General features: G+C 41.2%; 1 protein-coding gene across 3 annotated transcripts in view; it reads left to right on the top strand.

The window, feature by feature from the left end:
- prkcbb (protein kinase C, beta b) overlaps window positions 1–24,831 on the top strand; it is a 134,420-nt gene that overhangs the window by 42,963 nt on the left and 66,626 nt on the right. For all 3 annotated transcript variants that reach the window (XM_088333973.1, XM_088333965.1, XM_088333956.1), the window contains 5 exons: window positions 6,248–6,359; window positions 7,843–7,971; window positions 16,735–16,891; window positions 21,498–21,632; window positions 24,332–24,428. In XM_088333973.1, coding sequence (XP_088190099.1) covers window positions 6,248–6,359; window positions 7,843–7,971; window positions 16,735–16,891; window positions 21,498–21,632; window positions 24,332–24,428 — 630 coding nt within the window. The remainder of the gene's footprint in view (window positions 1–6,247; window positions 6,360–7,842; window positions 7,972–16,734; window positions 16,892–21,497; window positions 21,633–24,331; window positions 24,429–24,831) is intronic.

Here is a 24,831-nt window from a genome sequence, read left to right as displayed (position 1 = left end):
TGCAGATCTTCAAACTCGATTCAACTCACTTATATCACTTTGATTCATTTTAAATTCACTTAAAGATTTCACAACACCAGTCTTTTCTTTTTTTGTTTATATTTTTACTTTAGTATTTAATTATGTCTATTTCATTTACATAATTGTACAGTGCAAAAAATAATATTGTTCTTTTGGCTTATATTGCCAGTTTTAAGTATAGTTTTTTATTTTGCTATGTTATTATTTTTGTGCTGTATTTATGCTTGAGGTAAAAATTATATTTTCACGATGATTTATACTATAGCAAAATGATGCAATAAAATAATGTATTTTAGGGACTTGGTATTGGGTAATTTCAAAGAAAATGGTTGCAATAACCCTGTCATGATTGCCCTATTTGGAACACCTGTGGCAGCTTGATTGGCGCCAACAGCCCGGACAAGCTGATTGGTGGCCACACCCTTCTTAAGCCCCCGACTGCAGTTCAAACGTTGTCAGAGCGTTGCGAGCTGTTGTGTTTCACTCAGTGAGCGTTCCCGTCCGACTCCGTCCCTGTTAAAACCTGCTTCCTGCCTGATTCCCGTTTTCGATCCGTTTCTTAACCTGACTACGCCTGTTCTGCATGCCGCCTGCCTACGAGCACTATTACGAACTTTACATCGCCTCTGATCTCCAGTCCTGGTCAAACGACTTGCCATTCCCGCCTGTCTTCTTCCGACACGGAGGTGACGCTCCCGCCTTGCTCGTTCCCGCTCTCCGCCAGTCCTGGGATCAAGCAATCAAGCAAGCCTTACTCTCATTCTCTTTCAATAAAATCTGAGAAACGCATGCAATTGAGTCCTGTGTCCGTTCTGGTCTGTGACAAAACCAGCCCTATAATTGACACACAGGTCAAAATAAGTTTGAAATGGACGTTTTTAAAATCCGATCCAAAAGGTAACTACTCTGCTTGGCGGCACAGGTCAGCATTACCATCATAATTTTTCCCTAGCATACCATTTTTACTATACACAAATGAATACGGTAATTAGAACCGCTTTCACATAGAGAAAACCGATACTGTATATAAAGTACTATATAGTAATATATTGAGGAGCCGATTATAGATTTGGAGAAGAAACTTTGACACTCTTGTCAGCAGTCAACTTATCACATTTCTTATCGGATTTACGATATGAACTCATGTTTTCTTGCCTCTTATCTTCACATTTACTTTCAACTCAATTGCAGCAACAACACTTTCACTTTGCCGAGGAATTAGAATAAATAAATAAACCTAGCGCACGAGTTGGTCGCTCTTGAAGGGAGATGAAAACCACTGCAGACAAAGGACACCCAGGAAATCGCAGGCAGCCGCACAATCATTTTCATCCACATAGAATTCTGAGAGCAGCAATTTCATTACCACACTATATTTTCTGGAACAGATCCAGCTGAAATCAGGAAATCAAATTGTATGTTTCTTTTCTTTTATTTATTTTGTTATTACTTGCAGTACAAACAAACCTGTGATTATTTACTCTTGATACATGTTTGTTGAAAATGTAATGTATGAACAGGAGTATAACTAAAGGTTTGTAGCGAGCAGAGACGGGAGTCGTAGGCGCAGTGTCAAACAAAGGTGCCAACGAAAGCTGCTTTAATGACATTTAAACTTGCAAAGACGAAACAAAAACAAGAGAGCGGCTCGAGCCAGCCGAATTAAGAGTCCCCCTAGGAACTTGCTAACTAAACAATGGTTCCGTGGGTGAATTATGTAAAACCTACTACACAAGCCCCCCCAGAATTCACCCATAGTCAAAGTCTCTGTGCCTGGTTGGGACGCTGACCCGGCCACTGCGGGTACAAGGAGCTGGAACAGTGGGGGGGTGAGAGCTTGTGGACTCAGTTGGAGAGCCCACAGGTGCTGGGGGCGGAGGGTCAGAGTGGGTATCCACAGGGCCGGAGGGTCGTGTCGCAGGAGGACAGCCGCGCCGTGGGGCTTGGGCCAGTTCCAATGGCTTGGACATATCCATGTGGGCAGGCTTAACCCTGTCCACGGAGACAGTCTCTGGCCTACCACCAATGTCCACGACCATGGTCTTGTCACCATGCTGCAGGACCTTAAACGGTCCATCATAAGGAGGGCGCAATGGTCCGCGGTGGGCATCGTGGCGAATGAAAACAAAACCAGCCGAGCGCAGGTTGGAGGGAACCCGTGAAACTGGCCTGCCGTGTCGCGATGTGGGGATAGGCACAAACGCTCCTGCAGTGCCCTGCAAGATGGACTTCTCCCTGGATGCAGCCCATGGTGTCGTTGGGACTGGGATGAAATCACCTGGCACCCGCAGCACTTGACCGTAAACCAACTCAGCTGAAGAGCACTGAAGGTCCTCTTTGGGAGCGGTCCTCAGTCCCAGCATGACCCAGGGTAGCTTATCGACCCAGTCCCCATCGGTCAGGCTGGCGCGCAGGGCCGCTTTCATCGAGCGGTGGAACCGCTCGCACAACCCGTTAGCCTGGAGGTGGTAGGCAGTGGTGCGGTGAAGTTTGACTCCCAGGCTCTCGGCAACCGTGTTCCACACCTCGGAGGTGAACTGTGCGCCCCTGTCAGATGAGAGATCTGCAGGGAGTCCAAAACGGGCGACCCATGTGCCGATGAACGCCCGGGCCACATCGACAGCTGAGGTGGAAGTCAGCGGAACTGCTTCAGGCCAACGGGTCGTCCTGTCCACCATCGTCAGGAGGTAAGTGAAACCATGTGAAGGGGGCAGTGGGCCCACCAGGTCGATGTTAACGTGGTCAAACTTCCGTTCGGGGATGGCGAATGGTACCAATGGAGCCTTGATGTGACGGTGCACTTCGGCGCGTTGACATGCCACGCATGAGTCGACCCAGTCCCGGACGTCCTTTCTCATCCCTTTCCACACAAACTTCTGGGCCAGTAGCTTAATGGATGCTTTCCTGCCAGGATGAGACAGGCCGTGTATTGCCTCAAAAACAGCCCGACGCCAGCCAGCAGGGACAAGCGGCCTAGGCCAACCCATGGAGAGGTCACAACAAAGCTTGGCCCCTGAGTCTCCGACCGCAACCTCCTCCAGCCGCAAACCAGTGTCTGAGCTCTTGAGCGTTTGGATGCCGTTATCAGAAACCTGGTCCACACTCATACTGGAATAATCAAGCCCCAATTGCACAGCGCTGATGGTTGCTCTGGACAGGCAATCCGCAACCACGTTGGACTTCCCAGCAATGTGCCTGATGTCAGTCGTGTATTCCGATATGAATGACAGCTGGCGCTGCTGGCGGGCGGACCACGGTTCGGACGTCTTGGACATGGAGAACGTAAGAGGCTTATGATCAACAAAGACGATGAACTCACGGCCCTCCAAGATGAAACGGAAGTGGCGAATTGCCAACCAGATGGCAAGTAGTTCTCTGTCGAATGCACTGTATTTACGTTCTCTGGGGACCAACTGGCGACTAAAAAAGGCGAGTGGCTGCCAAGCATTGTCAACCCACTGCTCGAACACGGCACCCACTGCTAGGTCTGATGCGTCTGTAGTCAGTGCGACTGGGGCTCCGGGGGCTGGGTGAGCCAGCATGGCTGCCTGGCACAGCGCGGTTTTTGTGTCCTCGAATGCCTTGGTCCTCTCAGCGGTCCATTCAACAGCTTGATTGGGTGACCTACCCTTGAGGGCCTCGTAGAGTGGGTGCATGACATCAGCGGCTCGGCGAATAAACCTATGGTAGAATGTCACCATGCCGAGAAACTCCCTGAGGCCCCGTGCTGTTGGCGGCTGAGGAAAGGTGGAGACGGCCTCTACCTTAGACGGTAGGGGGGAAGCCCCATCCTTGGTGATGAGATGCCCGAGGAAGTGGATGGAGGGTACGCCAAAAACACATTTCGCGGGATTTATAATCAGGCCATGCTGACTGAGCTTGGTGAAGAGGTCTCTGAGGTGCTCCAAGTGTTCCTCTTCTGAGGAGCTGGCAACATGGACGTCGTCCAGGTAGACGAACACAAAAGGCATGTCCCTGAGCACTGAATCCATCAGCCTTTGGAAGGACTGAGAAATTCGAACAACCCAAATGGAGTTATCACGGCCGTCTTCGGTATATCTGAGGGATGCACTGGCAGTTGGTGGTATCCCCGCACTAGGTCCACCTTGGAAAAGAGAAGTTTGCCCGCCAGGTGTGCAGAGAAGTCTTGAATGTGCGGGACTGGGTAACGGTCGGGCGTGGTAGCCTCGTTAAGGCGGCGATAGTCCCCGCATGGGCGCCAGCCACCGCCTGGTTTCGGGACCATGTGTAGTGGAGAGGCCCAGGGGCTGTCTGATCTGCGAATGATGCCGAGACGTTCCATGTTAGCAAATTCGGATTTAGCAGCTGCCAGTCTTTCTGGATTGAGTCGTCGGGCCCTGGCATGAACAGGGGTGCCCTTGGTTTCAATGTGGTGCTCAACCCCATGTCTGGTCGTGGAGGCTGAGAAGGTGGGCTTCGCCAGACTGGGGAACTCAGCGAGGAGCCGGTGGTAAATATCACCGTCCAAGAGAGAGCTGGACAGACCCTCAAAAATCCCTTTGTCGCGGACACACGCGAGAGAGGAGAAATTAAATGCGTCAACGAGGCGGCCATTTTTCACATCGACGAGTAATCCATTGGCACACAGAAAATCTGCACCAAGAAGAGGAAAAGCAATATCCGCAGTGACAAAGTCCCATGTAAACTGCTGACCCCCAAAACACACGTCCACTGTCCGTGTCCCGTATGTGCGGATGGGGGTGTCATTGGCAGAAGTTAATGGAGGTCCATGTGTCCCCCCCCCCCACATCGTCCACAGTGGCAGGGAGGACGCTCCTCTGGGCGCCGGTGTCACACAAGAACTTTTGGCCGGAGATGGCGTCCCGGATGAACAGTAGCCGGTTTCTTGCGCCTGCACTCACGGCCGCTACAGAGTGCAGGCCTTGAAGTTTCCCGTCGCGTTGGAGGTGCAAGGGGGACGGCACTTCTTGGCCCTGGGCCCAAAACGTGCATGGTAGTAACACAGACCTGACACATTCTGATCGTCAGTGGCCGTGCGTGCCTTGCTGGCTGGGGGCGTCGCACTTGAAACTTCCACGAGACTAATGTCGGGGTCACCAATGTAGCGAGCAGAGACGGGAGTCGTAGGCGCAGTGTCAAACAAAGGTGCCAACGAAAGCTGCTTTAATGACATTTAAACTTGCAAAGACAAAACAAAAACAAGAGAGCGGCTCGAGCCGGCCGAATTAAGAGTCCCCCTAGGAACTTGCTAACTAAACAATGGTTCCGTGGGTGAATTATGTAAAACCCACTACAGGTTTATCTTTGAATTGCTGGTGCTATTTATTAGTTATTACTGATTGATACAAGAGGCCAGAAACACAGTTGACATGATAATGAGTATTCAACTGGGCTTCACTATCAGATGATCAATATTTGTTTACACAGTAATAAAGCCATAAACTATTTTGATCTATTGTTATACCAATATACTCACTATTTTTTTTTCTCACTTATCCCTCTTTCTTTCGACTTCAACTCTCCTGTCACTCGATTATTATTTGTTTACCCAATAATTGCTTGCAGCCTCCAACGCATTAAGCAACATGTGGAGGAGGGCAGATTTTGTCTCTCAAGGCCTCTTTTAAAATGGCCGATTGTCTTCGCAGCACGGTTGGGCGATACTGGGAATTTTAATATCGAGCCGTTGTAAGTAAATCCATGGTATCGATCAATACTGATCCGATATCAATTAGGTTGTTTTTTTGGTGCAGGATTTTAATTTCATTTCATTTCTTACAGTGCAAAGTAAATCAACACTGGTAATTTTCCCGATCATTTATGTTAACATTGATTGTTCCTTGGTTATTGATGGTGCATTAATGTCACCTGCTGGACAATTGCAGTAACATCAAGTTTGATGAGCTGTTTCTTTTTATAAGTAAGAACTACTTTCAAATTAAAAATGGTGCTCTTAAATGCTACTAAAAAATGAAAATGGCATTATCTTTTCTGAAATATTATATTTAATGTTTGGAATTTCTAGAGACTGAGGAGAACAACTTTTTATTGTCAACTTTGCCTAATTCATAGCTCGTTGGGACATTTTAGATGATACGCTTTTTTTCCAACATGTCTTAACATTTTCTCCAGTTAGTTTGCCATGAGATATTTTTCAACAGTGTGTTTGTACTAAAATTGTATAGTACTAATTTGCACAAGCATGCAAGCTAGCATCTGGTATACAATTTCTCTGTGTTTGCAGGATCCGAGGGCTAAGCACAAGTTTAAGATCCACACTTACTCCAGTCCGACTTTCTGTGACCATTGTGGCTCTCTACTGTACGGCCTCATTCATCAGGGCATGAGATGTGACCGTAAGTACTCTCTATAAGACGTACAATCCCAATCCCAGAGGTTATGGTGGGGTGCTGGATTTGAAAACCTTGTTACTCCTTGCCTCTATATACTGTCATGATTCCAGCCTGTGCATGACTTGCATGTGAGTACATGCATGTCTCTTGTTTTCCATCTTTTTGGGGGTTTGGGTTGGTGTTTGTTCTTTACTATAGAAAAAAGTATTTTATTTCTTTCACCAATTTCATGGTACACTCCAACCTCCCCCTAGCTCTCAATCCTTTAACGTAATGAACAGGTCTGAAAAAAATAAGATAAAAGGAGATAGGCGCAAATGGAAATATTGCATAAGGGCTCTTTGTACCCTGTTGGACATTTTTAACACATACTTAAAGGTGGTGTCAGAACTTCATAACATTCTACCTTCTGATGCCATCCTCTGACTGAAATCACCATTGCAGCCTCTGTCAAGTTGCTTGTATGGCACGTTCATGTATGTGTCTCTCTTAGACGTGCTTGAATAAACTCTTAATTTTTCCTTATGGGTTGGCATTTGGACTGTATTTGAGGTAGTCCTTTTCTTACTTTCACCATTTTTATCCTTGAATAAGTTTACCCTAATGAGGATAAGCGGTACGGCTGATGAGATGAGATGATGATGAGATAAGTTTAAACTTCAAGCACCCAGGTAAATTCACGATCCACGGTCAACTTCTAAAAAAACAATTTACTAAAAAATCACAATGTCCTAACATTGGTGAGCTATTTCCAGTGAGGTCTTCTGGCAGCGTAGCTGTCTTTAGGGCGCAACTTAGTGCCTAATGCGCTCCGTGGCTGAAACATCGATGATAAAAGTGAGTTAAAAGCAGATAGGTGCGGTGAACAAATATACAGTATATAAAAGCTCTTTGAACTCAGATGGGAATTGTTAACACATACTTAATAGAGAAAGTAATTAATTTTAAACGTCTTAAGGACGCCTCGAACTATGCCTAACCCTAACCCTGACCCCTTTATTAATAGAGAAAATATTAGACTTCAACATTTTCAAAGACACTGATTGGGGCAGCAGTAGCTCAGGAGATTAAGTGCTTGTTTTGTGTTCAAGAGGTCACAGGTTCAATTTCCAGCTCCTCTGTGATATATATATGTCAAGGTGTCCTTGGGCAAAACACTGAATCCATATTGCCACCGATAAGCAGGTAGTTGCCTTGCATGGCTCATGCTACTATCAGTGTGTGGGCGAATGGGCAAGAGTGAAGCACATTGTAAAGTGCTTTGGGAGGGCTTCAGTGTCTTGAAAAACACTTGAAATGCGGACCATTTATCTCAAAGGACGCAGCCCCAACTTTAAGACGTCCTGCTTGGCTTTCTCACAAATCATTTAATATTTTTAGTATCACTTGCTTTAGATTTGGCTTGGTTTGAACATTTTTGTACACATTATCACCTCTTAAAAGCAGATAGGCGTTGACTTCCTACTTGCTATTTTGTGTGTTGCAGACTGTATGATGAACATACACAAGCGCTGTGTGGCCAACGTGCCGAGTCTGTGTGGGACAGACCACACCGAGAGAAGAGGACGTATTTACATCAGCGCTGAGATCAAAACCCATGTGCTCACTGTAACCAGTAAGTGGTCACGTTAAAGGTGCTCTGCTCCCCTCTATCGGTTGAGTTTCCACAACACACTAGGTACGTTTCCTTATTGCCCAGTCACACAGCCGTTTGCGTCTGTATCGCGGGTAAAATTTTGCGATATTTTTTTTGCCCGTGGTTGCCCGCGATGGAAAATGCGCAAAATTGACCAACCCGCTGTTCATCGGTGGTATGCCCGCAAAACAGACGCCGGCGACTGTTCCGCTTCCTCATCGCGTCATTTCCGCGTCATTTCCGCGTGTGGACCGCGGGTATAAAAGCTGCCGAGGCGGTGTTATGCCGAGAAATGCATCCTTGCCGAGCTTTGCATCCCCTCGCTACTACAACCACTTTTACCTCGTTTTATTGCACTTTTAGGGAATTTAATGGCAAACATATAACCATAACCCCTTCGTCTTGCATTTATTGGGAATGTAATACAACTTAAACCATTCCGTCTTTGTATTTGTTGTGAATGTAATCGAACGGTAATGCACGCCGTATACAAATCACTTTTGAGCAGGTAACATGTTTATTTTGCCTTTTTCTATTCAAATCGCTCATATTGAACTGTTATGCACTCTACCATAAAGCTTATTTCTGCATAATAAGCTTTACGGTAGAGTGCATAACAGTTCTCAAAAGTGATTTATATACGGTGTGCATTACCGTTCGATTACGTTCACAACAAAAACAAAGACGGAATGGTTTAAGTTGTATTACATTCCCATCAAATGCAAGACGAAGTGGATTTAGTTCTATGTTCGCCTTTACATTCCCTAAAAGTGACATAAAAGTAAGATAAAACGAGGCAAAAGTGGTTGTAGTAGCGAGGGGATGCATATCTCGGCAGGGATGCATTTCTCGGCATAACACCGGGCTGTAGAAATCATAACCGCTCAAGGCACAGTCCCATGAAGATCAAGATTTCAAGCTATGGCACCGAAGAAGAAGCCAATATGTTATTATTGTAATAGTTTTTCATTTTAATTTTATTATCTTGTTATGAAATGAAAAGAAATGTCAAGAAATAAAAATGGATTAAGACGAGGTCACTACGGTGACGGGGATCCATGTTCACTCCTTGACGTCTCGAGCACAACTGACGTGTGCTCGGCAAATCGCGCTGTATATACGCAGAGAAAGGCTTTTGACCGTCACACGCGTAACACGCTAATTTCATGTAATAACACCGCGATACAGGCGCAGAACATGCTATGACCGTGCTCCACCCACGATTACCCGCTGAAATTTCGCATCCTACCCACGTGTAACCACGCCCTGGCTTCGGCCACAGCCCGTCATTCCGCGTCATTTCCGCGTCATTACCTCGTGTGTACCACGTGTGCCGCCCGCGGTTAACATGTGGTCTAAAGTTTTGAGCAGTGCAAAACTTTTTCGCGCGGCCAACCGCGTGTGAATTTCTGACCGCGTGTAAAGCACTGCTGTATCTCGTCTGTATGGCGATCTCAAAGCGTCCAACAGCGTCTCCTTCACAGGCAGAAATTTCTGGCTGTGATTCAGCCTCGATACAGACGCAAACGGCTGTGTGACCGGGCCCTTACAGGGAATTGTCTGATTGTGGTTATATTTTGGATTTTCAACCATTGCGCATGAAACGTTTACATGCCTGGATGTAAACGAATAGACCCCTTTCTGTGTTTGTTAACAAATGTGAAACAAATGTGACACAGCTAAGATGTGCGCTCATTGCTTTAGCAGAACGGAGATATCTCATTATTGTATACATGATAAAGGGGGTGTGGGTGGGGACACACTAAATGTACACTTCAACTGTTGGTTTGAAACAAGAACAACCCAATACTTGGGATGATTCAACCCAATGTTCTGTTTTGTTTTGCTGGGTTAAAAAACACATAACCATTTTTTGTGCAAGAAATAGAATGAAATAAAAAGATTATTTTCTGTGAAAGACCATAATAGACCAAATTAGTTTTTTTTATACTTAACAGTTTGGATCCTTTTGTTAAAAACAACCCAATCATTTGGGTCATTTTGTGTAAAACGAATCGGAATTAGGAATTAGCCCAAGTTTTTAAGAGTGTAGGTAAAAAAAGAATATTGGTTGTAAAGGTTTCATACTAAATGAAACTAAAATGAGTCATACCACAGTGTGCCACACACCAGGAATTTGTGATTTGATCATGTTCTGTACTCAAACTAAGTTTTTAAAAAATATATATAAATCTTTTAAAAAGTACACTTGCAGTTCTACTTCGTTTAGGGCTGATCTAATTGCTGTCTGTCAATTTTGACAGTGACGGCAAGCACCCCCCCATGTGCCTATTCAATTGCAATTTTCTGTTCAGAATAATGGATTTTTATGGTTTGAAGTGGGAAAACCATCAAAAGCAGGTCTCCTGCTTGTGAGAAAGACAAGCTAAGCATCAGTGTACTGTGATGACTTTATCTTTTTGCATTTGCACTATGCAAGTAAGTGTGCATAGTCAATTTGTGGCTGCGTTTTAGGTCCAACAGTAAGAGTGGTTTTAACATGTCCCATTTACCAGTGTAGTGCATGTACATCCGATCAAATAAGAGACTTACCATCCGGTTTAGAAAGCATGTTAAATTCGACGCTAACTATGAAATGACGTTTTGAGTCTTTTGTTTTGTTTTCAAAGTACATTACCTGGGTCTTAATACGGTCACTGACACTCAGCTGTCATGCATTGGGTTTATTGTACTCATGCAAAATCTCTAGGTGGCAGCAGAGGTTTGTAATTTTTTTCTTCTCTCATGCCGTGGTAGAAACAATTATTGCTGGGATTTAAATGTGATGGTTAAAAAAATGAATAAAATAAAATAAAATAAAGAACAGCATGTGTACTATTTGAGTACAACAGCACTGCATTATTGCTGGAAGAGTGATACCTTCAATTATTTAACAAGCGTTTATGAACAATAATTGTAGAATAGAATAGAATAGAATAGAATAGAATGCATTAGAAGAGAAGAGAAGAGAAGAGAAGAGAAGAGAAGAGAAGAGAAGAGAAGAGAAGAGAAGAGAAGAGAAGAGAAGAGAAGAGAAGAGAAGAGAAGAGAAGAGAAGAGAAGAGAATGTATTAAAACAGAACAGAATAGAGTAGAATGGATTAGAATAGAAAAGAATAGAATAGAATACAATTGAATAGAATAGAATACAATTCATTTGAATAGTCTTTATTGTCACTGATATCAACGTGGTGAAACGAGATAAGACATGTCGCTCCTGGGTAAACATGTAATAAAGACTTAATAGAGAAAATAAGATAAAAGACTGTCAGAATATATAGGCAAAATTATTTAGAACATAGTGCTTAGAGACAGGCCCAATTTATTATAAAAGTGCGATGAAAAAATATTGCATCGTAGAAAATAGTGCATTGCAATAACACTAGCAGCAACAAACATTTTCTAGTATAACATATATTTTCACAGTTTTGCGTGTTTGTTTATGGTGGTGATGGCCCTGGGGGGAAAACTTTCTGAAAATGGTTGTCCTTGTTTAAAGGAACCTGTAGCAACCATGATAATGTAATAGATCAGATGGTGGCCGGGGGTATAATACATTATGTTGATTGGACCATACTGGATTACTATTGTAATGCTAGTTTCATCTAGCTTGCTCTGCCCAACCAACCAATGACAGGTTAGTTAATTTGTGCCCCGCCAGGTTTGTTTTCTTTTTTTCCTGGTTTCTTGTTTTGACATTTTGTTAGTAGTTTAGTGCCCACTTGTCTTTTACTTTGCTTCCAGGATTTCCCATTTCCAGTTCGGTCTTTGCTTTTTCTTTGGACTTTGTCAGGTTGTATTTTGTTCGGATACATCCTTTGTTTTGTGCCCCCTTGTCCGTTTGTTACTTTGTTCCTGGTTTTGTTAATAAATGCCACTCTTTTATTTTGAGCACCCTTGCCTTAGTTCCTGCTCACTCATATAGGTCCACCCGCAAAAATCCAACCTTTATGTTGTTTTTTTGGATCAGGCAAGAAATGTCTTCTTATCTTGGTATTAGAATTTAACACTTGCAGCAACATGTATTTTCTCAAAGTTTGAGAGCTTTGAACAATGCTCTAAAATCAGGCAAATTTACTCCCACGAATAATTAGGGCGGCATTAGCTCAGTACGTTGAGCGCTCGTCTTGGGATCAAGAGATCGCAGGTTCGATTCCGTGTTATATGTCGAAGTGTCCTTGGGCAAGACACTGAATAATAATGCCCCCAATAAGCAGGTTAGCGCCTTGTGTGGCTGCACGGCCGCTATTGGTGTGTGAGTGTGTGTGTGAATGGGTAAGTGTGAAGCACATTGTAAAGTGTTTTGGGAAGTCTTCATTGACTTGAAAAGCGCTATATGAATGCAGACCAATTACCATTTAACTGAATACAAATGATTCCTTTTCGTGTATGTTGCGGAGCAAAAATTTTTCGCTTCCGCGTGGGGGTGTAAGGGCACAGCATGTGCTACATTTAGAACCTTCTTTTTAAAGTTTTACTATATTTTCATTGTGTTTTTTTCCAGAAAACTAAGAAAAATGATACTTAAAAAAAGGCAGGAACTAGTCCAAAAATGTCTAACTAAGTTGTTACATTTTCATGTTTTTTTTAAATCAGAAAATCATAAAAATCAGCCAAATTATATGCAGGATTTTTACCTTATTTGATTTGTTTCTTTTTCTTTTCGTCGTACAGCTTTATCAAACCAAACTAGTATTTAGTATATTGCCCTGTACTACCTCATGAGAAGATACAGTAATTAGTATATAACAAGAGGAAAATATATTATGCTGCCACCTACTGGTGTGGATGAATGTTACAGGCACTCAGCTAAGCAACTCAACTCAACTTAACTTTATAGACAAATCTATTCAAAACAGCCACAGCTGAAGAGCAAAGGGCTATACACATGTAAAACATTGTTAGCAAAAACACTTAATAATAATGCCTTAGTAACGAAAACACTTAATAAGTGTTGAATTAATAACAAAGTATCATGTCGGGTTAAAAGCCAAGGAATAAAATAGGTTTTAACAATGGAAGAAAGCAACAATGACACGTTTGGAGGTATATCTTTTTGCATCCGCAGGGGGGCAGTAAGTATCCGGTATCTGCTGCTACCCCCATTGCAGTTTGAAACAGCTGAGAATCGGCTGTCAAAGCAGCACTGTAAATGGCTGAGAACCAGAAACAGTGCAGAATGCTGCTGACGGTCGCTGCGTGGAGCTTAAAGCCCTAGAGTGTAATATCTGACTTCAGATGACACTGTATTTTCTAATGCAAACAAAAACCAGTGCCACACAGCAAGATGACAGACAAACATGGTGGCAACCTTAGGTAGGGATTTCACTATGTACAGTAGATACCATGGAAAACAGCTTTATATTCGACATTATCAGAAAATTATACTCATGGTACCGCGTTGTTGGATACTTGGGGCCATGATTAAAACCATTTGGTGACAATGTAAACTATGAACTCAAATAAATTAAATAATATTTACAATGGAGTTATTTCATGCCCTTCAAATTTTGATTCATTTTCAGATACACAGAATAATTTTTTTACCTCGTCATTTTTTTTGCGTTTACTTATATCCTTCAGCATGGTACCATGTCTGACAATACAACGTAAATCCTTTTCCTATGCCATCTACATGGTGGTATTATTATTATTATTATTATTATTACTATTATTATTATTACTATTATTATTATTATTATTATTATTATTATTATTGAGCCACGAGAATACTGTCAGATATCAGACCGTTCTGTGGCACAGAAAAGGTTGGGGACCACTGCTGTATAGTACACCACCATGGTGTTTGGGAGCTGCAGCATCCAAGCCGGCCACTAGAGAGCAATAGAGACCCCACAAAAGCAGACCAAACGAAAGCAGATTTTTATTGATTTTGAGCCTATAAGTCACATACAATCACCCCCCTATATACAGACAAATCAGGATTTATATGGTAGTTTAGATTTAAATTACAGCTTTCTTGTCCTACGACTGTTTGCCAGTATGCACATTTATGTTGCTTGTACGCCTATGATGAGAATTTCAGACCCCTCCATGATTTCTAAGTGGGAGCAATAGTAAAATAGCAGTGTGTTCAAATATTTATTTTTCTTCACTCTTTATATATTGAAGCATTTTAGATTGTGTATTTTTATGTAAAGTAGACATAAAGACATGTTGGCTCCAAAACCCTGCAGTGTAATTTCAAACACATTTCCATTACACACATTAAAAAAAATCACCCAAGCATATAAAGACACAGTGATTGTGTTCTATTTACTGTAAGAGTCCTCGGAGACTCTTTGGCATGCTAGCCTCTTTATCGCCAGAGTTTGCTGGTCACTTTAACAGCCATCATCTAATATTTATTGGTTAGCTCCACTGAGGGTTCTATGCCGGCTTTCGGGTCCTTTGCTACTGTGGTTGACTTCACCGTGTACAGTAGTGGGGGAAGGGAAACCCTTTACCTTTTCTTCTTTAATTTAGTCTGTTATGTGAGATTAGTAAATCAGTCTGTCACAATTCGCATGTCTGTACCTGGCAAAACACAATTTCAGCTTTACCATTCCATAAGGGTTCAACCCAGATATATGAAAAAAAAGGTGATTAGTTGTTGCTTGCGACCTCTTCGATTTGTATGAAATATTTTGTACACATTTTGTATACCTCTGATTTTGTATGAGATCAACTCGTGTTCTTTGTGTCTTGCAGTTGCGAGTGATTTTTGAGAAACAAAAATGTATATTTACTAAAACTTTTATAATCCTGTTATGGACCAGTGTCTCTCAATTTTTTTTAACTTAGACACACTTTTATTTCCATATGATAATCTGGGAGCACATCGTCTGTTCATAATATTTAAAATTGTTCCTGGCACCCTTTTCATATATTTTTAAAAGCTTAAATTGTTAGTTGCCTAAATTGACAGTAAAAGGTTTTCGAGATCGCAGTGGTCCAGGTTATCCATCCATAATCTCCACCACCTATCCTCAGTAGGGTTACGGGGGTGCTGGAGCCCATCCCAGCTATCTTCGGGCAGTGGGCAGGAGACATCCTGAACCTGCTGCCAGCCATTCGTAGACAGCACACATAGACAGACAACTCACTCACTCATTCACACCTAGGGACAATTTGGACCAGCCAATTAACCTGACATGCATTTTGGGGTGTGGGAAGAAACCTGAGTGCCTGGAGGAAACCCACGCAAGCACGGGGAGAACATGCAAACTCCACACAGGAAGATTTGATCCCATGACCTCAGAATTGTGCCACACGCGCACTAACCACTGTGTTGCCTATCAGGTTATTCCTTTTGGTCAATCATTTCCTGTCATTTGTGATTTTACTACATATCTAACTGTTTTTATCATAACTTTTTTTTTAAACTATTTTTCATCTTGTTTTTTTGTAGAAAAAAATAACAAAAATATATTTCAAATTGGCAAAATATCCTTCAAAATGTTTTACTACGTTTAATTTATTTTATCATTTTGGGGAAAAATAAGAAAATATTTACAGTAAGAAAAATCTCTCCTTATTTTTTTTTACCTTCGTTCTTTATTTTTTTTCTCGTTGTGCAATCTTGAACAGCTTTGTCAAACAAAATACACTATTTAATATATTTCCATGTACTAGCTCATGAGCAGATATTAAAATATATAAAAATAATTTAATCTGCTGCCACCTACTGTTATGGATAAATATAACAAAACTCAGCTGATCAATGGAAGAAAGCAACAATGGCATGGTTTTTAGCAAAACCTCCTGCGTGAATGATGAATGGTGCTTGAATTTTAATGTTATGTGTTTTAGGATTGAACAATGTTTGAATTTTGTGTGAAATGCTTGAAATTGTTCTTGTTTCTTAACAAGTCTGCTTAAAAATAACACCGACACTGTTCTCTAGTGGCTTCACTTTGCCATTGCACTTCTTGTCCCCCTGGTGATTAACAGCAGCTGGCATTAGTTTGTATGGCATTGAAGCTTCATTGCACCGTACACGTCGCCAGCTACATCTGAACAGGACACTATGAGATGTGTATTAGTGCAAGGTACGATTGTTGGACATTTATTATGGGCTCTGCAAAAAATGAAGGTAGCGTTATCCTGTGGCAGATTGTAATGGAAAGAACCTCCTGCAACTGAAGATGTGAGCTACACATTACCACAATTTTTACCATCACCTATATGGGGTGAGATTTATCTTTAAAATATTTACAAATTGTTTATATTTGCGATTTACTCAAGGTTGAAAAATCTTATGTCTTGACAAAGGCACATACAAGATTTAAATTTGCATATGTAAACTGCAGCTATATTAATTGATCTTGAAAATACATGATTCAAATCTGATTTCTTCTTTTAATGGCGCCAGAGAAATTGGAAAATTGGCTATAAAATTCCTTGAAAAGTGATTGAATTTTGGCCATGAAATGTGTCTCCACGAGTCTCTATGGCAATGACTTTGCTTTGTTTTCTCTCCGGGCGTGAAATCAACACACAAAATTGACTGTGAAATGGAGTTAATGTTCCACGTGATTCCATTTGCAAACTGTGACAGAATCGTCAATTGTAAACATTTTCAGTTACTTGCTTTTTAAAAATCAATTCTTCATTATAATTAATAGAATGCCTTGCAAGTTATTTTGATGCCTGGTTTACAAAGTAAATGAATGGAAAACTTTTTTGACATGTTCCCATGTTTTTATCCATTCAATCATTTCTCCCTCCTCTTCTCTACAGTAAAGGAAGCCCGGAATCTGGTTCCGATGGATCCTAACGGTCTTTCAGACCCGTACGTGAAGCTGAAACTGATCCCAGATCCTCGCAGCGAAAGTAAACAGAAGACAAAGACCATTAAGTGCTGTCTCAACCCCGTCTGGAATGAGACATTTAAATTGTAAGGCCCCCTTTTTGGCGTACAACTCTTTATCATTTAAAAAAAAAAAGGTTATCTATTAATGAGAGCTGCGTTTCTTCTCATCTGCTTCCATCATCTTCTTCCAACATGATCAGTTTTCTCCTCTTTCATCTCGTCTTTCTAATCTAGTCGCTCTGTGCAGTCTTTGAAAAAGCGTCACGTTACGTTGCGCTTTCCAAGTGTATGTAACTGCTGGCACTCAGATAAGAACATCTGGCGTCTTAAAAACATTGCTTTTGGGCTCTTTTCCTTCTGTCAAATTCAGTTTTGTACTTATAAAAACCATTATCTCTCTTTGAAGAAGTTTTGTTTTTTCTATATGGATTTGTAATATGTCTCGTACTTGGAGAAAAAAACGAGTATAGATCAGATTTAATCAAGTGTATTCTATTACATGAAAATCATCATTTTAAAGGGAAGCGGTGTAATATTTAAACACTAGATGTTGCTTTTTTTGTGTAGTTCAACTGAAAAAGAGTGCTACAAAGCACGAAGTAGAAAATGAAATGAAATGATCTGCATTTACATAGCGCTTCTCAAGTCAATGAAGACTTCCCAAAATAAACTACGGCGACTCACAGTGACCAAATGCACCAACTTTTTTCTCAATTTTTTTCCTGCAAGCTTTTTGGTTTTGGAGGTACTGTACCTGTAAGCAGGCAAAATTGTTGACAAATATGGCAGCTTCCTCTAGCTGAGGCTCATGTTATGTCAAATATATGCAAGTTTCTCAAGAATTAAAAAAATACGCACATGGTAGCTCATGTATGTTTGATATTTATTTAAAGCAATATTGTTTTTTGATTAATTATGTTTTTTACCACTAGAAGGTGCTATACAATACACATTGTTCCTTTCAGATTTCTACACCACTTTCCATAACAATACCAGTTCAAATGCTCAACTCTGAAATAATAATCAATACTAATGTCAGAGCCCAGAACAGGAAACAGGACCCACTCGCGTAACATTACTCACAGTTTTATTGGGGGAAAAAGATAGGAGCGCACACTCGATCTGGAGATCGTTGGTCGCGGGGAGTAGGTTGCCCAGCGACGTCATTCCGTGGCGAGGGATGACGATGCCTGGAATGGAAGGAGTCGAAATCAAACAGATTGTGACGGGAGAAAAACAAGATTCGCAGACGGACCGACCAAAGGTGACTGTCAGGACAGCGTTTAGATACTGACAGGGAGCCCATCTGTCCACGAGTTTCAGCTGGCGCCTACCAGCGGGGCCAATTGGGCGCCATGGTAACCGTGACAGAAGCTGGCGCCACATGGCGGGGCAAATTGGGCGCCATGGCAACAGTGACAACTAAGTCTTATCTACCGCATGACAAGTATATATGTCTATATGCAGTATATATATATATATATATATATATATATATATATATATATATATATATATATATATATATATATATATATATATATATATATATATATATAGCAACTCCATACCTGTCAACCAACTGCTCACTTTATTGGTGATCGCAATTCCCCTCATTAAGCGATAACAAACCACTCAAAAAAACAGACTATGTAAAATATTGCGACAATATTAGTAATCTACGATGAGGTTATCGTCACCTACCATTGACTTAGACGATCTGGCCTGGAGCAGAGATGGGCAAGGCAAGATCGGTCTAACAAAAAGTATGCTTGTTTTCCCGTGTACACAATTCAAAATGATCAAAAAACCTACAAAATAAAAGAAAAACATACAAGTTGAGAGCTATGCAACTCTAACAATATGTAAAAACATTTGACATCTGAACTTGTGTTCTGTCATATAATGCCTGAATGCGTCTCAGTGCCAACTCCGGATGACTCACAAAGTGTGAAGCCATACAGTATATCAGGCATGTCAAAAATATGCCAGGCCATTGCATGGATGCTCTTATCTACCCACTCTCAATTTCTAAGTATGTAAAAAAGAAACAATCTGTCGGTCATTTCTATCAGAAGTTATGAATTTTTAAATAAATGCAAACCAAATGGCCGCTAGTGGCAGTAAGGAATATACTCTAAAGTCAAGTCATGATTATTTGTATAGCCCTTAGTCACAAGTAGTCTCAAAGGGTTGCACAGACTAAGGACTACCATTACACTAAGCACTTAAACAGTTCACACAATTAGCTGAAAGACAAAAATTCATCTAAATTAAAAACTATAGACACAACTGAAGGGCAGCACGGCGGCGCAGTGGTTAGCGCTTGTGCGGCACAGTTCATGTCATGGGAACCTGTCGTGGGTTCAAATCAAGCTCCAGACATCCTGTGCGGAGTTTGTATGTTCTCCCCGTGCTTGCGTGGGTTTCCTCCGGGCACTCCGGTTTCCTCCCACAATCCAAAAACATGCATTTCAGGTGAATTGGCCGGTCCAAATTGTCCCTAGGTGTGAATGAGCGAATGAGTTGTCTGTCCCTGTGTGCCCTGCGATTGGCTGGCAACCAGTTCAGGGTGTCCCCTGCCCAGTGCCCGGAGATGGCTGGGATGGGCTCCAGCCCCCCCCCCCGCGACCCTAATGAGGATAAGCGGTACGGCTGATGAGATGAGATGAGATGAGACACAACTGAGATATCGTACTTAAAACTGTGTTTCACGTGTCCTATAAGTGCTTGTGGTTTATTGTGTCGATAGCTTTGGGTAAAAAGCTCAGTCTCTCAGTCTGTTCATTTTGGGCCTTCGGTGATCTTGTAACAGTTCGAAAAAAAGGTTGCTGGGTAACAGAGCCAGCCCAAGGCATAAGCAAACTAAGCGGCTGCTTAGGGCCCCGTGACCAAATAACTGTTAACTTTGTTGGTGCCAACTCTGTCCCCATTGTCACTTTCTTGTGTCTAAACAACAACAACAAAAAAACACAGCAATACTACAAAATAACTACAAAACTAAATATCTATCTATCTATCTATCTATCTATCTATCTATCTATCTATCTATCTATCTATCTATCTATCTATCTATCTATCTATCTATCTATCTATCTATCTATCTATCTATCTATCTATCTATCTATCTATCTATCTATCTATCTATCTATCTATCTATCTATCTATCTATCTATCTATCTATCTATCTATCTATCTATCTATCTATCTATCTATCTATCTATCTATCTACCTACCTACCTACCTACCTCTCTCTCTCTCTCTCTCTATCTATCTATCTATCTCTTTATCCGTCTATCTCTTTCTATCTCTCTCTATCTACCTACCTACCTACCCACCTACCCACCTACCCACCTACCTACCTACCTACCCACCCACCTACCCACTTACCTTGGTTATATCCCTCGAGAGGGGTGACCGACAGCAAGACAAACACATACAAAAACAAAGAAAAGAGAAAAAGTAAAAAGTAGCAAAAAACACACACACAAAAAATTGACCATGGCCAACCCAAATGCCCAAACTCCCAAACAAGTTAAGCACCTCGGCACCCAAGTTGGTCATGCTTTCGTCCCTCCAGATGTAACGGGACACAAGAAAACAGCCATGTCACTCGGGTCAGGGTGACAAAACACACTCTTCTGTTCAACGGCAGGGCCCGACAGCTTTCACTGGTTTACCCCTGCCGCATCATACGGTTGCCCTGCCCATCCCTTAGAACTCGTCCAAACGTCCCACTATCCTTTCACAACACCTCTCCACTCATTCCTATCACCAATAATAGTTCTAGCTGGCACTATATTGAGACATCTTTCCTGCAGTGCACTCATAACGCCATCCATCCGCGTCAATCGCGGCCTTCCTCTTGGTCTCCTTCCATTTACTTCTACTATCAAATATGGTGCTTAAAAACAGGGGACCTCATACATTTTTTTGCCTTAATTCGGAAAAGAAAAAAATAGTATCGAAATACTACAAAAATAGTGTGATACAAATAATATTGCCCCAAAAATACTAAAGAAATATGACAAAAACAAAAACATGGGACTACTACAAAAACATGACAAAATTATTGCTAAAATACTGCTTTGGAAATACATCAAAAATACGTCTGCAGAAATACTACAAAAATACCAGTAGGCCCAGCCTATTAGTTTGATATGATGTAGTCTAACTGTGTAGCCCATGCGCTTCTAGAAAGTTTATTTTTATTTTTATTCATTCACAACCAGAACAACATTTAAGACAAATATCATGTTTTTGATAATTCCCACTTGAGTTTGTATAGCGTGGTGCTTGGTGAAGGTGTAAAACTACTTTCACTTGATCATTAAAATAAACCAGTTAACAAATAGTTTAATGCCAAAAAAGAAAATCATTTTTTCCCAATTGTTTGTGAACAATGCTTAGAAAAGATCTCTTGTCATCCATTATTTTAATATTTAGGATGAACTGAATGATTAAAAATAATACTAAAAACCTACCCTGCTAATAACTTCAAGTTGATGTTCTTTGACTGGTTTGGCATGCCTGAGAACAGGAAGTCTGGATCCAGGCCCAGAGCCAAACTGAGTTATACATCACTGCCATATATGACTTGTCAAATATGAGAGTCAAATTTTGATTAGGTCCACTAAAGGAGATGAGAGTCCTCTTGATCCTTGTCTGATGGACATTGTTTCTCTTGAAGCCACCTGAAGGAGTGTGACAAGGACCGCCGTCTCTCCGTGGAGGTGTGGGATTGGGACCTGACCAGCCGCAACGACTTCATGGGATCGCTCTCCTTCGGCATCTCTGAGCTGCAGAAACAAGGAGTGGACGGATGGTGAGAAGGAAAGAAGGAGGGGGAGCGTGAAGGTGACCTTGTTCATTAGCGCTGATGGAGAACTACTTTGGTTCGGTCTCGTCTTTTTCTGCGGTGACAATCAGTACCGGAACGTATTCCCCTCTGCCACTCTATTGCTCGTTTTCACCCCTCTGTGTTCAGGCTCAGTCGTTCCAGGCCTGTTTCATCCCTTCTTTCTGCTGACACTACTGTCAGGGCTTTTAATGAGATGCCAGCGTTTGAGGCAAAACAGCGCTATGGAGATGCTCTAGGCAGTTTTCAATGACATGAACATAACATCTGCTTTTCTAAGCTAAAAAAAAATCACTTTCATGTCATTATAGTTCTCAAATGGAGAAATCTTTAAAAGCTTTAAAAAGGGTTATTTCCGCTTTCTGTATTATGAACAATGGGCTTTACTACTTCCTGAACTTAAAGGGATCGTGTGTATTCCTCCTTCAACTTAATCGTTGATGTCGTCTTTTCCTTCCTCTATCACTAACTTTTTTAAAGCCCATTAAATAAAATAAAACCAACACAATTAGAATAAAATGAGATGTGGTCTTCTCAAATGCCTCGATTGAACAGGAAGAAGTCATGAATTAATTATTGCAATATATTGTACTGTTAAGGAGTGTAATCGAACCTCTGTTTTTTCTTATTCTTTGCAATATTTTGCCAAGGCAAAGCACTTTGACCCGTTGAAAACGCGTCCGACAATGTATGTCGACTAAGGTACCCCCAAATTGACAGCTAAGTTCCACTACATTCCAATATTCCCATATCAATGACAAGAATGAGAATTAAGAAATAAATGATTCTAAAAATGTCCAAGAAGACTTTGTAAATCTGCTCCTGCGGGTGACCCTTAAAACCATATGAAGGTTGAACAAAAAATGAGAAGAAATTGGAGCTTTATGGTCACTGAGTCCCATCGTTTGTTTTCTTCCTTGTGCTTTTTAGCATGGTCCTCAACATTTTCTGTACCATGGACCGGTCTAATTACATAAATAACATCAGTAATAATAAATATATCAACAATAAAGACAATTATAATAAGCCTAAATCTACAGCGTAATAACAAGACTACTAAAAATGTAGATTACACAGGAAAAGACATTTGACTTTATGTCATTATCACACTATTTTTAGTCGTGGTACCATGTTGCATAATGTTGATTTGGCTGAACTCTTTCCCAAAACGCTCCATTTCAATAATGTTTGCTCAACTGCAGTGATATATCGCATATGTAAATCACAGATATATTGGTGGACCAGAAATATGCATGAATCATACTAGATTTCATCTTTTTGGGTGGGCCACAGGCTTTTGCCTTGGCAAAATAATGCTGGGAAGAGGAAAAAAACGAGGGTCTATTTTACTCCTTAACAATAGATAGCGATAATGCCCTGCTCAATGTTTCCTCCTGTTCAGTCAATTGGCGCATTTGAGAGGGACCACATCTCATTTTAGTGTGATTTTGTTGGTTCTATTTCCTTGATCCGCCCATAATAATGGGTCCAACGAAAGTCAGTGATAAAAGGAAGGAAAAGTGGAAAACAGTGACAACAAGCAAAATGCGAAAAAGTTTTACGAGTGTCTGCTATTGAAGCGTTGCTTGACGCTGGTAAATGGTTTAAAATATTAGATTTTTACCAGGATTTTAATCTTTATCAACTACATAATTAAATAATTATTGATGTTTAGGTTCACGCTTTATAGATATTTTGAATTCCTTTTAGTATGTGGCCATTTTAAAGACGTTTTAGGGAGTCACATACATGCGGTTTAGGCTTGTATGTGAGTATGTATGGTGCTTGAAGCAGTTTGGATTTGGTGGTCATTATGTTTTTTGCAAAAAGGTAAATATATATTCTTCCAGCTGGTTTAAATTATGCAATCCTTTGATTTTGGTTGCAGCTTGTCATTAGGGTGGAATTATGGATAATGTAACCAGACCTGTTCAGAAGCAGTGCTTTAGTGGCCAGTTTATTTCTATTTAAAATGGATTTTGCCAGTGCAAGTTTCCTTTTTTTTCAAGATTGAACTATTTTTGGGTATGTGTTATACAAATCTGAGCTTTTTATATCAATACGCCAACACATTATAGGTATTACTGTATATTGTGATGCAGTAGAGCGAATTCATCAAAATAACTGTGGATTTTGTTGTGCTTGTTAACACAGCGTCTATAGTTGTAAGCAGTAAAAAAAGATATTCTCCTTATCTTTTAGCTAGGTAATAGAATATTCATATAAAGGAGAATCGACTAAAAAGGCTGACATTCCCTCAGTTGGATCAAAGTGAAAAACGTACGTCCCTGTGTAAATAATTCAAGGCACATATTTCAAATATATTACAAAGGGTAAGGTCAGCTAAAATCCTCCCCAGCGTAATTGACTGAGAATGCAAAGGTAACAGGGATACTTCTGAACAGTCAAACGCGGCATCTGTAATGGACTAAATGTGAAATTGTCTTTTATCGATCGTGTGAAATGAGAAGCGTCTTCGCTCCTCCGTCAGGCTTTGCAAGATTACCATGAAGGAGAGAGAATTGCTAAATAATGACCCGATCATTCTTTCACAACTTAAATTGGCGAGCTAACTGTTGGCGGCCCGGCATAATGGCTGTAGTGAATGTCTAAATTGTAGCAACTAATTGGGAATTAATACAAGTAGAAGTATGCTCTGTACTCAGGTTTAAGATGCTCTCCCAGGAAGAAGGCGAGTACTTCAACGTTCCAGTTCCGCCAGAGGGGGAAGAGGGCAATGAGGAGTTACGACAGAAATTTGAGGTAGGACTGTTTACTAGGCGCACTGCCTGTGTGTTTGTGTGAGACAGACTTTGGGAGAGCTGTTCGCAGTTGGCAGGCAAACACAATTTGGCACACTGCAGTGTGTATGAATGTGCCAGTCTGATCACAAAGTCCTCCTATTAACACATTGAGCACAAGACAACTGTTGCTTTGTCTTTCGCTTCCTTTTTCACAAATTTTGACTGCCAAATGTCACATAAGCTCTAGAGAGATCAGAGAGCTGGAAAACTGTCACTTTACCCATTTATTCATCTGATTTGCATTTTATCCACAGGCTTAGTTGAAATTCTATTCAATCAAATTTGGATTCCCCCCCTCTAATTTTACTGTAATGATGGGAGAGATAAAGCGAATGTGGCCAAAATAGTCAAGTTGAGAGTTT

This window comes from Urocampus carinirostris, chromosome 1, assembly GCF_059441175.1.
Source record: "Urocampus carinirostris isolate Australia breed hairy pipefish chromosome 1, RoL_Ucar_1.0, whole genome shotgun sequence".
NCBI lineage: Eukaryota > Metazoa > Chordata > Actinopteri > Syngnathiformes > Syngnathidae > Urocampus > Urocampus carinirostris.
Note: the sequence above shows the minus strand (reverse complement) of the source record. Positions and strands in the feature narration are given on the sequence as shown.